The sequence below is a fragment of the Sminthopsis crassicaudata genome, chromosome 2, assembly GCF_048593235.1.
Source record: "Sminthopsis crassicaudata isolate SCR6 chromosome 2, ASM4859323v1, whole genome shotgun sequence".
Taxonomy (NCBI): domain Eukaryota; kingdom Metazoa; phylum Chordata; class Mammalia; order Dasyuromorphia; family Dasyuridae; genus Sminthopsis; species Sminthopsis crassicaudata.
Genome location: NC_133618.1, coordinates 208,819,676 through 208,837,608, shown reverse-complemented (window position 1 = coordinate 208,837,608; position 17,933 = coordinate 208,819,676). Strand labels below are relative to the sequence as shown.

Genomic DNA, 17,933 nt, shown 5'->3' with positions numbered 1-17,933 from the left:
GGCAATGTACAAGAGGTAGGCGGTATGGTGGTTCCTTGTAGATATTTTTGATGTTCTTTTTGGTTGTGGAAAGAGGAAATGGAATAGAACTTTGGTGGTATAATGGATGAGAATGGTGTTGCTGTGCATTTGCTGTGAAGTAAATTAAATCAGAAAACAGCCACATGTAGTTCAATAAGGAAGAATAATTGAAGCAATAGAAAAACAGGAATAAGATTCAAAAGCCAGATGTACTAGACTATACTGTACTATATGTACCTTCTTTATAACTGTTTCTATACCTTGACTCATATTTTTTCTTTCCTTTTACACTCATATGCTATATTTTCCTCCCATGTACCTTTTCTCCTAAAAGTAAATGAGTAGAAAAAGCTTATTACTCTTTTAAGGGGCCCCTGGTAGTAACAGATTTTCTCTCTCAAGTGACTTCTTCTAGTGGAGAATAAAGGAAAATGCAAGTAAGTGGGAAAGGGTACCTTATAGAGTAATTGGTCCACTGATCTTCCTGGGTCATCCTGGAAAGTATAGATGATTAGAAGACTAAAGTGATTGTGAAGAAATTTCTGTATAAGTTGAGTTAATTAACCCCCTCAAGTCCCTTCTAACTCTATAGAGTTGGGACCTTAATTTTATGGTTCTTATATGTTGTTTACTTCTAGCTAGTTAACTTACTCTACAGAAGTAGCTGATTATGAAATGATTGCTCCATCTGGTACTGTTTTTTTCCTTCCTTTTAAAATGTCATTTATTTAATTTAAAAATTGGTTGTATCGAAAACCAAACCAAGGTAACACAATAATATAACACATGGAAAAGTTAAGTATGGTGAAGGAAGAATTTTAGCAATGTTTTGAAGGGATACATACTTTAAAAAGGTGGTCCCAATTTAAAAACTGGCCCCAATCATGGTAGTATTGCCTTAGAAGCTACCTTTTGAGATGTATACATTCTCTCTTACATGGGAATGGAAATTTGTTTAGAGAAGTAATAATTTTGAGAGAGCAAAGAGACAAAAGAAAGAGCAAAGAGAGAGCAGGAGACTTCTGAAGATTAAGAAACCCTAATGAGTGTCTTGCTAGATTGACATTTATTCAATTAATTTGATATTTAAACTGAATTTAACTACTCATAAAGAATTTTTAAAAAATCCTTGAAAGAGGCAATGTAGGCTTATGATTTTAAGATATATCATGAAGTAAGGTTTACTACAATATGTGCTTTCCATGCATTATTTCATTTTGTTTTGATAATTGCATAATAGATGGAATAGATATTATCTCAGAGGAAACTGAACCTCAGAGAAGTTTACTTATTCAGAATCACACATGAAGAGGTAAATCAGGGACTTGAGCCTAGTTCTTTGACCCTCACATCCAGGGCTTTATTACATTTGGATCATGTTGGCTCACTTTTAGGATGATGATCACTCTTGTTATTTTCTTATTAATAATAGTAGGAAGCTCCAGCTGTTTTGAATATGTTCCAAATAGACTTTTGTATCTTTCTGTGTATTTGTTTCTCATAAATAACTTAAGGGTAGATATGCACACAAAATTTAGGAAAATGGAAAATAAGATAGCTTGCTTTATCTTTTTTTTTAATAGCTTTTATTTTTCAAAATACATGCAAAGATGGTTTTCAGCATTCACCCTTGCAAAACCTTGTGTTCCAAATTTTTCTCCTCTCTCCTTCTAGACATCAAGTAATCCCATATAGGCATTTATAGTTCTTCTGTACATATTTCCACATTTGTCATGCTGCACAAGTTGCTTTATTTTTTACTGTTATAAATTGTGTTAATAGTAAAGAATTGAAATAGAATATTTAGAGTTAACCTATTGAGTTTGACCCTATAGGATAAAGATATTATTGCTGATGGTTGAAAATAAATTAACATGTGAACAGAAACATAAGAAGTTAGTATATAGTGGATTATTTTGGAAAGGTTGTAGAACTACCATTTTGTTTGCACTTTAGTCTACTCATATATTTGACTGGACTGATAGAAGATTATGAAATTTTTAGTAATAAATCTGTGTAGTTTTTAGTTAATTCTACTTTAACACACTTAGAACATAGTCTTTAGTGGGTTTCTACACATTTCAGTTCTTTTTCCAGAATTACAGAATGTTATCTTGTGAAATGCATATTATAGTTTGCAGAGAAGACTAAATAAATGTACGAACAGAATACTAAAATTTCATTAGTATGACTGACAAAAACTATGTTTATAGTAAAATGAACCAGTATGTATAGTAAGTACCTTGATAAAAATATTTTTATTTCTTCAGTTTATAAATATTGTAACTTAGTTTAAATAATATGTGTATCATATATGTATGCATATATATATTCACTGATATGTGAAATATTAAATTGACAAATATTTTTATTTGTTTATAATTTTTCAATCATGTTTAACTTTTTGTGACCCATTTAGGTTTATCTTGGCAAAGGTACTGGTATGGTTTGCCAATTTCCTTCTCCACCTCATTTTACATATAAAGAAGTTGAGGCAAATAAGATTAAGTGATTTGCTCAGGCTCAAATACCTAGTAAGTATCTGAACTCAGATTTGAACTCAGAAAGAGTCTTTCTGGTTCTAGGCCCAGCAAGTTGCATCTAGCCACTCAACAATATTTATAGTCTTATTTAAAAATAACTGAGCCTTCAGTCACTGTCATAACATAGTGATCACTTTTCACTACTGTGATATTTTCAGATTGGCAGAAAGAATACACACATGTATAGAATAGGGCTTTAAAAAAAGGTTTATTATTATTGTATCACCAATTAAACTGGGCTAAGTTCCATGAGAGGAAGATATAGAACAAGTAAATTTATAGGGATTTGAGAATTACAAAACAAAGAACAGAGATAAATGACATTATGGAGGTGGAGTTCACATGATTGGTGTGAAATTTGGTAATGGGGGCTAACAACAATTCCCTTTCTCAAACTAAAAAGTGCTCATTGTTTGGGTCCAAGTGCAAGATAGCAGCCCAGATTTTTGGATGACAAACCAGATATGCATGAAGGATTAAAGAAATAAAGATATCAGGCCTAACTCCCTTTCTTTTACATGCAATCCTCAAGATTATGCCATATTATTTCTAAAAGCTATATTATTAAGGTGATTATATCTGGGGTTTCTTGAAAAGTATTGGGGTCTCTACTACTTTTAGCGTTTCTACTTACTATATTATTTCCAAGGCTAGATACCTGGGGATTATTAATACATCACTCTTAATGCAGCATCTTATCAGTAGCACAATATTTTAGATTAAGTGCATGAAGAAATTTAAAGCCATATCTGAGAAGTCCTGTGAAAAATACTACTGATAATATAATTTAAAACTGTTACTGAACTGTTAGTTGAGTGGCATGCTGTCAAATGGCAAACTGTTCTAAATTAAAAATGAAATTTTATTTCATAATTCAAAATTACTTAGTATTCCAGGTTTTTAAAAATTCAATTTTGAGTTGACTTTTAGCTATCTTATTGTAACTGATAATTTCTTTTTCAACAAGACTTTATATTTCCCTCAAGCATCTTGTTTTATAGAGAGCATTTAAAGTAAAATTAAAATGTTTTGAATAGAAATGGAAACATGTTAGAATAGGAGTTTTTAAGTTTGGGTCCCTATTCTTTATTAATACATGTGTATTTTGAGACCTACATTTCCATAAAATTGGTTTCTTTTGTACTTTGTAATCCCATGTATTTCATTTTATGCTTTTAAAACATTTTGAGAAGGGTCTTAATGGGCTTTTCCAGACTCCATGACCCAAACCCTTGAGGTAGAAAGATTTAATTGGTCTTTTTGATATATAATTGAATGGAATTTTTTTTGTTGTTGTTTTGATCAAGCAAGGTAGGTTTCTGTTTTCTAGAAATTTGGATTATCTTTCCCCGATGTTTCATTTCTTCTTCTTGCTTTGCCTAGAATCTTTGGATTGCCTTTTTTTTTTTTTTTATTTATTATTATTATTTTTTTTTTTTTGCTTAAGTATAAATATCTTATTCACTAATTTTTTTCAGAGCTTTTCAGAAACTTTGTAAGTTCTAAGTCATTAGCAATGCAATATGTGATTGAGTTGTCTACTATTATATGTTTATTAAATATTTGTAAGGGGGCAGCTAGGTGGTGCAGTGGATAGAGCACCAGCCTTGAATTCAGGAGGACCCGAGTTCAAATATGATCTCAGACATTTCCAAGCTGTGTGACCCTGAGCAAGTCACTTAACCCCAGCCTCAGGGGGTGCGGGGGGGGGAAATATTTGTATGAGGTATATGATTAATTAGCTTAAAGTATGACATAGTTATTCATATAATTTTTCTCTTACTTTCATCATGATAACAATTATTAATGTTAAAATAGGATTTTTGTTGTCAACAATTCATATTAAGAGAGAACTATCATTACTGTCTTTGCATTTTTGACTTGTTTGTGGCACAATCATAGTAATAGATGGAACATTGTTTCTGATTGTTAAGAGTTTTTGAATACTTAATTCCTCAAATATTTCTCAAAGTCATTATTCTATTGTAGATTTCTGTATTTTCACACAGACCTCTCTTCCATACTTGAAATGTATTTCTTCATCAATCTCACATCTTTCTTTAAGGTTTTACTCAGATACCTTCTCTTTTTTTAAGTTTTCCTTTTCTAGTCCTACTTGTTAGCAATTATAGAATCATATTAATCACAGGATGAGGTCATAGATTTAGAGCTGTAAGTGATCAGAGGCCAAATCCCTTATTTTATAGATGTTTGAATTGAGACTCAGAGGATATAGTGATGGTTTGCCCAGGGTTGGACAGATAATAAACGACAAAGACAGAACTTGAACTTAGTTCTTCTGATTCTAAATCCAATTAAAAAAAAAATATGCCTCTTCTCTGTTTCATTACTTTGTATTTACTTGTCTTGTTTCCTTCATGTAAATAACTTGAGAGCAGGGATTTTTTGGGGGGCAAGTCTTTGTAAATATAACTTACAGCATAATATACAGAGTTAGCATTTTTATCTTTTTTTTTTTTTTTTTTTTTCAGGTCCTCAACTGAATGCACAATTAGAAGGTTGGCTTTCACAAGTACAGTCCACAAAAAGACCTGCTAGAGCCATTATTGCCCCGTAAGTTTTAATTGCACTGTAAATTTGAAATATGTGTATATGGTCCCTTTAACATATCTCTTTCTGATAAAGTAAAACTATTTAGAAGAATTATTTTTTTAAAGAACTTACTATGGAAAATATGCCAAAGGAAAGCACAATCTATAATTTCCATGCTATCACATAGTTTTGTGTGGGATGGGTACTAGACCCCCTTTTCCAAATTAACTAATTGGAGACATCTTCAGGTACAAAGAGAAAGCATTTATTTAGTCCCTGCAGGGAGAGGCCCAGATGCAGCCATCCCAACTCCTGCCATGTGTTTATGGAACCTGACCAGCAGGAAGTAGAACACCTGGTTAAATAGCAAAATACTCAAGACTTTTCATTGGATAGAGTAAAAGGAAGTAACCATCATTGACCAATGGTCACCATTGTTGTCTGCTTCCTGTTGGTCCCATCACTTCCGGTGACTTCCTGTCACTGACTTGCTTCTGACTTTTAGAGACCCAGGCCTAGAGATCATGGGACTTCCTGCAACCTGAGGCCCAAGACCTCATCTTCTAGCTCTGGGAATAGGGATCATGTGACTTAAGCCTAGTCTCATAAACTGAGAAATCTTCACCCAATTAGTCCCATTCAGTTTGAAAGACACTAGTTTGTTTCATTAGTTGTTTGTAATGTTTTAAAAACTTAAATGATTTCCATTTAAAAAAATAATAAAGAATTAGGGGAAGCTAAGTGGTGCAGCAGATAGACTGCTGGGGTTGGAGTCAAAAAGACTCCTTTTGCTGAGTTTAAATTTGAGCTCAGATACTTTCTAACTTTCTAACCCTAGGCTTGTCACTTAACTTTGTTTGCCTCAGTTTTCTCATTTGTAAAATGAATTAGAGAAGGAAGTGGCAAACCACTCTAGCATCTTTGCCAAGAAAACCTCAAATGGGATCACAAAGAATTGGGCTTGACTGAAAAAATTGAATAACAATAATAAAGTTTTAAGTTAAGTTTTACTAAATGGATGGTATCTGAATTAAAAGGGAATAAATACTATTACATTTTTAAATATCCTTTTGCCTTAAGAAAATAAACTTTAATATGATACTGAGAAGATAAGACATGTTTTACATTCTGCAAATGTGGAAATTGAGCCAAGTCAACATGAAATTATACTATGGTTAACTTAACACTCCATTTTTTGAGAAGTGTAATTTTGAGTACATTATACATACATATCCCTTTATCTATATATACATGTAAACATAAATAAAGCACATCTATGTATCATTATGTTTAGGAATCTTTAACTTTACCTTGTTTTTTTAAATATAATGGTATTGTGCTAGGATTTTAATTTTTTATTTATTTTTAAATTTAATTTTATTAATTTTTATAAAAATTTTATGCATAGGTAGTTTTCCAGCATTGACAATTACAAAACCTTTTGTTTCAACTTTTTCCCTCCTTCCCTCAACCCCTTCCCCCAGATGGTAGGCATACATGTTAAATATGTTAAAGTATAAGTTAAATACAATATATGTATACATATACAAACAGTTATTTTGCTGTACAAAAAGAATCAGACTTTGAAACGGTGTACAATTAGCTTGTGAAGGAAATAAAAAAATGTAGGCAGACAAAAATATGGGGATTGGGAATTCTATGTAGTGGTTCATAGTCATCTCCCAGAGTTCTTTTGCTGGGTGTAGCTAGTTCAGTTCATTACTGCTCTATTTGAACTGATTTAGTTCATCTCATTGTTGAAGAGGGTCACGTTCATCAGAATTGATTATCACGTAGTATTGTTATTGAAGTATGCAACAATTTCCTGGTCCTGCTCATTTCACTCAGCATCAGTTCATGTAAGTCTCTCCAAGCCTCTCTGAAATCATCCTGTTGGTCATTTCTTACAAAACAATAATATTCCATAATATTCATATACCACAATTTATTCAGCCAGTCTCCAATTGATAGGCATCCATTTAGTTTCTAGTTTCTGGCCACTACAAAGAGGACTGCCACAAACATTCTTGCACATGTGGGCCCCTTTCCCTTCTTTAAAATCTCTTTGAGATATAAGCCCAGTAGTAACACTGCTGGATCAAAGGATATGCACAGTTTGATAACTCTTTGGGCATAGTTAGGATTTCAGTTCTTTTGAGGACAGTGACTATTTTATCTGACTCACGTATCTTCCCCAGTGTACCTGTCATAGTGCCTTGAACATAGTAAGCAACAGGGAACAGATTCTTGTGAGAGGTAGGATTTTTTTCCTAAGACTTGAAGGATACCAGGAAAGCTGAGAGGAAGAGGAAGAGAATATTAGGTGCGGTAGCCTACCATTTTGAAATCATTAGATAGAATAAGTAGTATTGTGTTTGACGAATATCAAAGAGGCATGTGTCACATGATTTTGGAGTACATGTAGTAAATAAGATGTAAAGGGACTGGAAAAATAGGATGGATCAGGTTATAAAAGTCTTTGAAAATGTCAAACAGAGTCTTAATATTTGATCCACTAGAGTTGCTGAATAAGGCTCTGAGAGAGAAGGCTCACTCATCCAAACCCAGTTTATTTATTTATTCTTTAAGGAAAACTTCATCCATCCTCTTTTAATTATTTATTTTAAGCATTCTTTTCTTAAAAAATTTTCAGTTCCAAATTCTCGACCTCCTTACCATCTCCTCCACATCCATGAGAAGGCAAGCAGTATGGTATCAGTTACATATGTGAAATCATGTAAAATGTATTTTCCTAACAGCCTTATCTCCAAAAAAAAATCAAGAAAAATAAAGAAAAGTGAGAAAATTATTCTTCATTTTGCTCTCAGAATTCATCACTTCTCTCGCTGGAAGTGGATAGCATTTTTTCATCATGATTCCTTTGGAATTATCTTGCATCCTACTATTGATCAGGGCAGCCAAATCTTTCACAGTTAATCATCATTACAACCATGTTATTACTATGCATAAAGACTTCCCAGTTCTTCTCACTTTATTTTGCATGAGTTCATATAGGTTTTGTCATGTTTTTCAGAAACTTGTCCCCATTGTCATTTCTTACAGCACAATAGTACTCCATCACAACCACACTCTTTAGCTATTCCCCAATTGTTGAGCATCCTCTTGATTTCCAATTTTTTGCTACCACAAGGACCTTTTCCCTTTGATTTCTTTGGGATACAATCCTAATAGTGCAGTTGGTGGGTCAAAGGGCATACACAGCTTTATAGCCCTTTGGGTATAGTTTGAAATTGTTCTGCAGAATGATTGGACTAGCATATCTATTCCATCAGTAGTTCATTGTTATACTTTTTTTCCCCTCAATCTCTCCAGTATTTGTCATTTCTGATAAGTGTGAAGTGGCACTTCAGTATTGTTTTAATTTGCATTTATTTATCCAATCAGTAGTGATTTAGAACTTTTTTTTTTTTTCATTTAACTGTAGATAGCTTTGATTTCTTCTGAAAACTGCCTATTTATATATCTTTTCAATACTTATCAATTGGGGTGCTCAGTTTATTTTATCGCTGAGTGGAAGATGGACTGAAAGAGGGGAGAGACTTAGGGGCCTGCATCAGAGTGGTAGATTTCTGACTGGAAAGAGCAGGAATGATTGTGTAAGAGATCATATTTGAATTAAATCTTAAAGGATTGGACAATTTGAGAGACAATTTAATGTAACAGACAGAGTGAAGGACATTATCAAATAAAGGAATAGATAACCATGGGTTATTCCATTTAATAAATCAAAGTTAGGACATTATGACTGGAGCATAGAATGTGCAAAAGGCATTTACAGTAAAATTTTGGAGGACTTTGAATATCAGGTAAAAAAATTAGTGGAAAACAAGGTGACATTGAAAATTTTCAGTAAAGGGGTAATAAGTATGATACTGAATGGAGATATACTTTAGAAAAATTAATCCAACTACTAAAATATTTTGTAAGGATAAAACAGATTCTTTCATAGGTTAAAACAGGAAATGGTGTAAAGGAAGTCATCAGAGATATGTATAACAGGAGAAGAAGGTGACCTAGTTACTTGTATTATGAAAGTATTAATAACCTTTGTGCCTCATTGGTTTCCATGAAGTGTGAGGTTCCTTGAGGAAAGGAACTATTTTATTTTTGGCTTGGTATCTTTAGTGCTTTATGTTAACAGTAGGTGCTTAATAATGATTGTTGAAGGAATTAATAAAAACACCCTAGAAGCACATTTGTTGGACTCTATATAGAAGAGTCCTTAGAGCATATGGGATCTCACAGGATGAGGTCTAGATTACTATCTGTACCTTTGGAGAGAAAACTCCTTAATTGAAGGTTGTTGGGCAAAATGCCTAGCTTTAATTCTTGAAGTCTTGAGATCACAAGCTTGTAATGATGGAGCTACTTTGGATGGAGATCAGAGGGTGGTTGTTAGGAGTTGTGGGAAGTAATTATGACAGAATTGATGTGTATATAGTACTTTAAGGTTTATCCAATAATTGATATGAATTATCTCATTTGAGCCTCTGGTAACCCTGTAAAATGAGTAATCTACATTTTACATTTGAATAATTTGAGACTTAGAAAGCTTAAGTGGACCTTCTAGTTTTGGAGCTGATATTTAAACACATTGTCTTTGGTAGAGATTGTAAATAGAGACCAAAAAAAGTAATTTTTTAAAAATTAAATTTAAAAAACTAATTTTTTATTTTGAACTAGTTACCTAAATAATTCAAGATACAATTCTAAATTCTAAAAATACAAACCTGTTCTTGGTGCATGTCTGCATAAAAATACATTTATCTTTCTATTGGCTTTAAGAATGGTACTTCTCCTTTATGCCATCTTTTTACTATAATTATTGACCATACATCTATAGATGAGTGTTATTATGAATCTAAATTGTATTATACCAAATCTTCAAATGTATCTTTTTTCTGTTTATATTAAAACATGATAAATTTTAGGATGTTCTTCTTGAGAATGGGAAAAAAACTAAAAGCCAAAGGAAGTGACTTTTTTTGTGTGTAGTATGTTTCTAATAAGAGGTTTTTAGATTGCTGATCTTGAAGGTTAAATTTAAATACATCATTTCATGAGCTTTTTATTGTGTTATATGGATAGGTCACATAACTTCTCTTGTTCTCAGTTTTCTTATCTTTAAAATAAGGATACTGCTGATATCTCTGGGATATTGTATAGGAAAGGACTTTGTAAACATTAAATCACCTTAAAAGTATTATATTTTTTGGAATTTCTGTTAATTAGTTACTTTTTTTTTTTAGGTCATTTAAAATAAGATTTGATTCACAGAAAATTTTATATATATTTTTCTGTAACAGCTCTTATTTAATGGGAATGTCCATTTAAATTATTCCTTTACTGTCAGATTACACAGAAACACATACACCCACCCCACACACAAACACCCCTTCTAACTTCTGTATCTCTCTCTAGAATAATGATTAAATATTTATTAGACATAGTGTATATGTACACACATATACACACAGACACCCCAAGTCTTTGGGAAGGAGAGGAAAACTATATGAAAGTTGGATGTCTTTGTTCATTTTTCTGAAATTAGCTATTTTTTACAATTACAATTTTACAATTAGTTTTTTACAATGCTATATAAACTTTAATATTAATAATACTTTGATTTACTTTGATTGATTTTCCAGTTCTAAAAGAGCATATCTATACAGGATACCCGCTTGGAACATAATTATCTGATAGGGAGAAAATTGGAAGATGCCCGAGTGCCCAGATAGAGTACACACAAAAAGAATTCCCGCTAAAATCTGCTTGACAAGTAGGTAGTAGGTTTTGTTCAAAGACTTACTAAAGGGGGAGCACCCATCTCTCAGAACAGCAAAGCAGCTCATTCACTTTTAGACAGCTTTGATTGTTAGGAATTTCCCTTTGATATCAAGCTTAAATTTGCCTCTTTGCAACTTCCCTTGGTTCCAGTGCTCTTGGTTCTTGAGGGCCAAACAGAGGAAGTCTTATCTCCTCAATGACCTAGTTTTTCAAATACTTGAAGGAGCACTAGTATATATTTCTTTTGGGTCTTCTTTTTTCCAGGCTAAGTATATCTAGTGAGTGCCTTCCATTAGTTATATAGATCCTTTAATGGACCTATGATCTCATTGATGTGATCTCTGTGCACATCAAACCTATCCATAAGTTTTCATCCTGTACAACCCTTGTGTGTGTTTTCTCTTACTTCACTCACAGGAAGTCCTTTCAGTACACTGAAAAGCATATAGAGGGACCTTCTTCTGTATCCTTTATTTTTGTATGGCTAACAGTGAAGCGTGTAACTTGTTTGTGGATTTTATCTAATTCTCAGAACATAATATTTGTTAATGCTTTTTCTTCAGTTCAGGTCTTTGTATCAAGTTTCAGCCTGCTTTTGAACACCATATACTTTTCCATTGCATTTTGGATACCTGTAACTTGGAATAAATCATAATCACTGAAGAATTGATGACATACCTAGACAATATGTCAGAAGGAATATTGTCGCATTGTATTCTTTTTTTTTTTTTAACCCCCCCTCCTTTTTTTTTTTTTTTTTTTTTTTTTTAATAAAAATCTTGGAATTATTAAATACTCCCTACAATTTCTGAAATGTAGTCCAGTCTTCTGTTATTTAGGTTTGGACTTAGGCACTATCACCCTCTTCATTCTTTCCCTTAGAATCCAGGGTAGATTTGAGTGAGTTTTGATCTGTTCTTTCTTCAGTGTTGGAACCTTCCTTTGTGGATAGGTGTCAATATAGATCCCATAACTCGAAAGTAAGTTATTATCTTAAAGAGTTGCTCAGCTTATTTTTTCATTGGCAGATTATTGAAGATATATTATTGATGTATAATTTCAATATATTATGTGCCCATCTAAATATCATAGTTACCTTAAAGACATTTAAAGATGAAGGTGGTAGGTTGATAGTTTTTTATTTGTTTTTTTCTCTTTTGGATAGTTAGGCTGAATAATTGTAGATCTCAGACTTTGTAATGTTATGGGGGTTTTGATGCAATTGGCACAATGTCATGTTAACATGAGCCTTTGGAGACTCTCAACAATTATAGGGAAATTTTTTTTGTTTGAACTCTTCATTTTACATCTGCCACAATGGTACCGAGCACATGTTTTATGTTTTATGCTTCACGATATTAAAAATCAGATAATTATTTTAAAAGAGTTATCTCATATCTTTCAAGGAATTTTGTATATTTTTGACATATAGTTGGATGACACATTATTGAAGAGCCTTTAGCATTTTGTTACAGTGAATCAAGTTTAAGTAAAAAAAAAGCATAGTGGAGTCTTGTATTTTAATTTCCTTTTATTCTGTTGCGTGATTATAAGAATGTGGTTTACTGCAGAATATTGTTTTAAAGGACTTGCCTATTCCTGGCTTATACTTTTATCAAGAAAATATGTGATAATTTGTGTAAATTATTCTTATAAAGATGGGAAAATAGGCATATAGACACTAGATGTTTTCTGTCACCTTTTTTCTTTTCCTTTTTTCTTATATTTTCCCCTGATTTCTTTTCTCTTTCAGATACATTAAGAATCACTTCTTCATTACCTTTAAAATGGTGTCATCTCCAGCAATGACTTCTTTCATGTATACTCAGTCTAATTTATTTGCCTTTCTCATCTTTGCTTTCTTTAACTGCTATTTCGGTTTTTTCACATGTCATTGAGGACTGTGAGTTTATAGTAGACACTCCATTGTGGCTCTGCTGTCATTGATAGAAAAAAGAAATTTTATAGAAATTCTCTTTTTCTTCTGTTTTTCATCTATCTACCTTCCGGTTTCAACTTGAAGTGCCTTTGAAATGATTCATCTTAATTGTGGCTCATCACAGTTTCCATAAACTTGGTTCTCCCTTCATTCCTTTTTGCTGTGTTTTATGAGGTGAAACTTTTCATAATTTTATATAATTCTTCTCTGTAAGATTTTATAGACTAGTTTATCCACTCCCTTGTTGCCTTTGATTGTCTTCTGTTTGGTAAAGAGATCAAAGCTTCATTGGCTAAGGTTATTAACTTTTTTTTGGAGGGAGGTCCCTTTTTATATTTATTTTTATAAATTACTATGTGACTGAAATTACAATAATAAGGGCAAAACTATGTGTATTAGATATAAATTGCAAAGTAGAAAATTTAAGCTTTTAGTCAGGATTTCTAACAATTAAATCTATTCAAAAGAGTCCCGGACTGGCTTTGGAGGTGGTGAATTTTCTCTTAGTAGAGGTCTTCATAGCAAGGCTGGATTAGACTTAAACAGACATTTTATAGTGGAGATTTTTTTTTTTTTGGAGTGTATGGCAGAACTACGTGATCATTGAGATCTTATTTCATTCTTCAACTTTCTTTGATACTGGGAAATTCTATTTAGTTATCAGCCCAGGAATCACCTCTGTAGGGGTGACGAGGGGGATGTCATCAATACAAGATATTTTTTATTCAGCTGTTTATTGTAAAACTGCTTTTTTTTTTTTATATATTTTGGGGCTAAGGGAGTGTAAATTATATGAGATTTTATGTGTGTATGGATGCATAGAAAGAAAAATAAGCCAGGTGGTCAGTGAATAGAGTGCCAGACCTGGAGTCTGAAAACTAATTCCTGAATTCAAATCTGGCCCTAGATACTTAATAGTTCTATAACCCTGGATAAGTCACTTAACCCTTTTTGCCTCATTTTTCATCTATAAAATGAACAAGAGAAGAAAATGGCAACCTATTTTAGTATCTTTGCTAAGAAAATCCCAGATGGGGTCATGAAGCTTTGGACAGTGTATAAAACATATTATAATTAATTCTATGAGTCCCAAGTCAGGTAATTTTATAGATATATAACTTATTTTCTTTAACTTGAAATTTGGTTTAATACACAAGTTCCCCTATAATTGAACATAGCAATTCCATCCTGTTTGCCCTTGAGACTTCAGACTATCTCTTAATTCTGGTTCTTAGAGGAATTCAGTTTTAGACAAGTGGTATAATTTTATATCTTCTATACACATATATTACCACAGATACTATACAACTATTTGCTTCCTTCTCTATTAAGAAGAATATGGAAAGGCTAGAATATTTTTTAAAATTAGATTTTTTTTTTCCCCAAGTGTTAAGCATTTTTTCTTCTCCTATTCAAGTCGGGGAGGAGGAAGGAAGAGAAGGAAAAGCAAAACTTATGTAACATATATTTGTAGTTAAGCAAAAATAAAAAATGGCCATGTTAGCCATGTTCCAAATTGTCTCATTCTTTATATTATCCATCAGGAGGTAAGTAACACTCTTCAATTTTTCATGGATATTTGAGAATCCATGGTTAATCACTGAACTGATTAGACTCAGAATAAATATTGTTAAGAGGGAATTGATACAGTAGGTAGATGAGGAGGTAGTAACAGAGAATTTGATTTTCTGAGTTCAAATTCCTTGCATCATGAATTCTATCTAACTCAGAATAATATAAGAACTTAAAAATTGGTATTCCTGAAACACTATTGAAGATATAGAAAAAGGGGAAAGTTCCTGAAGACTAGAGATAAATTAATCTTTTCTTTTCACTCTACAAGTTATAGATCAGTGGGTTTCATCTTGATTCCTGGAAAAAAATTTAGAATGAGTTATCAACTTGGGTGGTTGGTGAGTACTTAGTAAAGAATTAAGAGATTATTGAAAGTTGCCTGCTGCTGCTTTAAAAAAAATTTTTTTAAATATGAACTTAGTAAATATTATCATTTGAATTTATGAAAAATAGATGATGATTTATATAAAAGTTTGACTCTCTATTATATACAGGTTTTTAAAAAAGCATAGATTAAATTTGATATAATACCAACACCATGTTTCCTCTGAATTTTCTTCTGTGCTTTTTATAATGTTACATTGTTCTTTTCTTCCTTTTTTATTTTTTGCATCACTGTTACTTTTTCTAATTTTGTAACAAGTAGGCATAGTAAACAAAACAGGTGGCTGTATTAGACATATTTAAAAATCTGGGTCTGATATGGCACTATTAGTATATCATTTTTCTACCAAGAGGGGGGAGACATGCTTCATTATCATTTCTGATTGGTTATTACATTTTTCAGAGTTCTCAAGTCTTTTCAAATTGTTTTCCTTTACATTGTTGTAGTCATGATTCTTTCCCCACCCCTCTTCTTTTCACTTTACTATGCATCAAGCCATATAAGTTTTCTCAGGTATCTCTGATCCCTTTGATCATTTTTTATGGCACAACATTATTCAGGTTATTTTCATATACCATAATTGTTCAGTCATTCCCCAGTTTTTGGGCAACCACTTTATTCCAGTTATTTTCTGCAACAAAAAAATGCTGCTATGAATATTTTGTACATGTGGCTTCTTCCCTTTGACTTCTTTGGGTTATAAGCTTAATAGTAACATCTCTAGGTAAGTAGAGTTAGTGACTTTTGGGCTATACTTTGCAACTGATTTTTAGAATGATTAGGCCAGTTTACAGTCTCACCAAGTTAACAGTTCTTTATTAAATGCTTACTGTGTTGTAGCTACTCTATAGTAATATACCTGTTTTCTGACATCCCCTCCAGAAATTGTTATTTTTCAAAAAGAAAAAATTCTTTTTTTTTTCTCCTTTGTTTATCTTTGCCAATCTGATGGTATGTTTGAGGTGGAACATCAGAATTACTTTACTCTGCCTTTCTTTAATTATTAGTGATTTGGAACATTCTTTTTCCCCTAGGGTTGTTGTTAGTTTTTATTTAGTTTGTGAAAAGTCTATATCTTTTGAAATAACTCTTCTCTTACAGGTGTCTTGGAGACTCTTACCTCCTCTGTGAGAATATAAATGTATCTAAAAAAGTTGGCAGTGGCCCTTCTGAAACTCCTTTAGGGGAAGATAGGGTTGATCTTACTGCAACCAAGTCTATACTTCTGCATCAATTTTGAACATAGTCTTTTCCCTCTATTATTTTTTTTTACTTGGTTTAATTAATTTTTTTTATCTACTTGTTGACTAAACTTAATTTTTTTTTTTTTGGGAGGCATTTAGGGTTAAGTGACTTCCCCAGGGTTGCATAGTTAGTTAAGTATCTGAGACTGAATTTAAACTTAGGTATTCTTGGCTTCAGGGCTGGTGCTCTGTTTACTGCACCACCTTAGCTGCCTTTTGGCACATATGGCACATGTGGGTCAGCTTCCTGTTACTGACCTCTTAGCTGTATATATAGTCTCCAAAACCTGACTTTTTTTTCTCCATAATTAGCCTTAAACTTACCATTTCTCTTTGAGCCACTTCTAGCTATGACTTGAACTGACTTTTTTTTTTTTTTTTTTTTTTTTTTTGAAGGAAGTACTAAGCTGCAGTATTGGAGACACTCCTAAGTCATAGTGAGTCTTATTGGGAATAAAAGAGCCAGCATTGATTTACTAGGTACAAGTCAGGGTAAATTAATATTTCCCATCTCTTTTTTTGAGCCAATTGGTTGTAGAGCAGTGCATTTGAAAAGCCTCTCAAAAATCTTCCGTTTTTTCTTATCTAGCCATAGTCATTGAATGGGTGGTTGCTTCAGTCAAACTGAGTCCTTTTAAAGACCTTAGCGGACTACATTGGACCTAGATGGTTCTGGAGCAGAGAGTGAAGCTGGTAACCTTATGCAGTCCTTCCTCCCTCAGATCCAGCTTATTTGCATGTCATGGCATCACCTCCGTGATATGGTTGTCTTCAAGAACAAATGGCAAACAACAATGATATCTTCATGATTAAGACAGATATCAGTTAGGTGATTATTATCTGTTTTCAAAGAATAGGTGCGTTTGTGTAAGTAAAAGTTGTTTTCTAGTGTTCTGCTTTCCTTTATTTTTTCCCCATATTTTTATCAATAACCTGAATGAAAATATAAGTAGCAAATATATTTTGAGTATTATAATGCTGTGAGGATAGCTAGTGCATTGGATGATGAAGCTGGTGTCCAAAATAAACTTGACTTGCTGGCCAAATCTTAGAGGCTGTTGTAGTCTCCTCAGTCATTAATTTTCTTTCCTTTCAGGAATTATTCTGTATATACTTTGTATTTAGTTTATATACATGGTGTTTTCCCTCAGTGGGCTATATATTGCTTCAAGATGATCTGTTTTACTTGTATCTTTGTATTTTAGGTCTGCCACAATGCCTCATATTTATTAGGTACTAAATAAGTGATTTTTCAACTAAAGATTATGTTTAATAGCAATAGATATTGGTAATATCCACACTTAACTTAAAAAATCAACTGCCATAATATTGAATGGGGGAAGATATATTTCATAATTAATTTAAAGACTTAAATAAGTCGACTATGTGAAATTGCTGGCAAAATAATGAAATTTTAGGTTAATCTACTAGAAGTTTGTTGTCCAGAAAAATGGAGTTATTACTTCCACTGTACCTGTTGTACTTCCATCAGTCCATGTTGTATTCATTTCTGAGCAACATATTTACATAGAGATGTTGATAAATGCATTGTTGGATGGTAACCAAGATAAAAAATAGACTCCATATAATATCAATAATAATTTGAAAGAAAGTTATGTTTAGGTTAGAAAAGACTAGGTGGAGAAGGAGATTCTATTACTATTTTCAAATATTTGAAGAGTGTCATGGGGAAGAGGAATATGATATAATCTTTGTTGTAACAGTGGCTAGAGCATAGACCCAATGGGTTGAGCTTAAGTAAGAGTTGATTTTGAGTTAATATAAGCAAGAATGAATAATTAATACCATTAACAAATGAATTGGTTTCTTTTCTGTGAGGAAATTTGGGTGTACACACTACATGC

General features: G+C 32.4%; 1 protein-coding gene across 1 annotated transcript in view; it reads left to right on the top strand.

Annotated features, from left to right (window-relative positions):
* The window catches only part of MEMO1 (mediator of cell motility 1), a 118,162-nt gene that overhangs the window by 42,490 nt on the left and 57,739 nt on the right, over positions 1 to 17,933 (top strand). Inside the window, exon 2 of the mRNA XM_074288133.1 lies at positions 5,057 to 5,138. Within this exon, the coding sequence (XP_074144234.1) occupies positions 5,057 to 5,138 (82 nt within the window). The remainder of the gene's footprint in view (positions 1 to 5,056; positions 5,139 to 17,933) is intronic.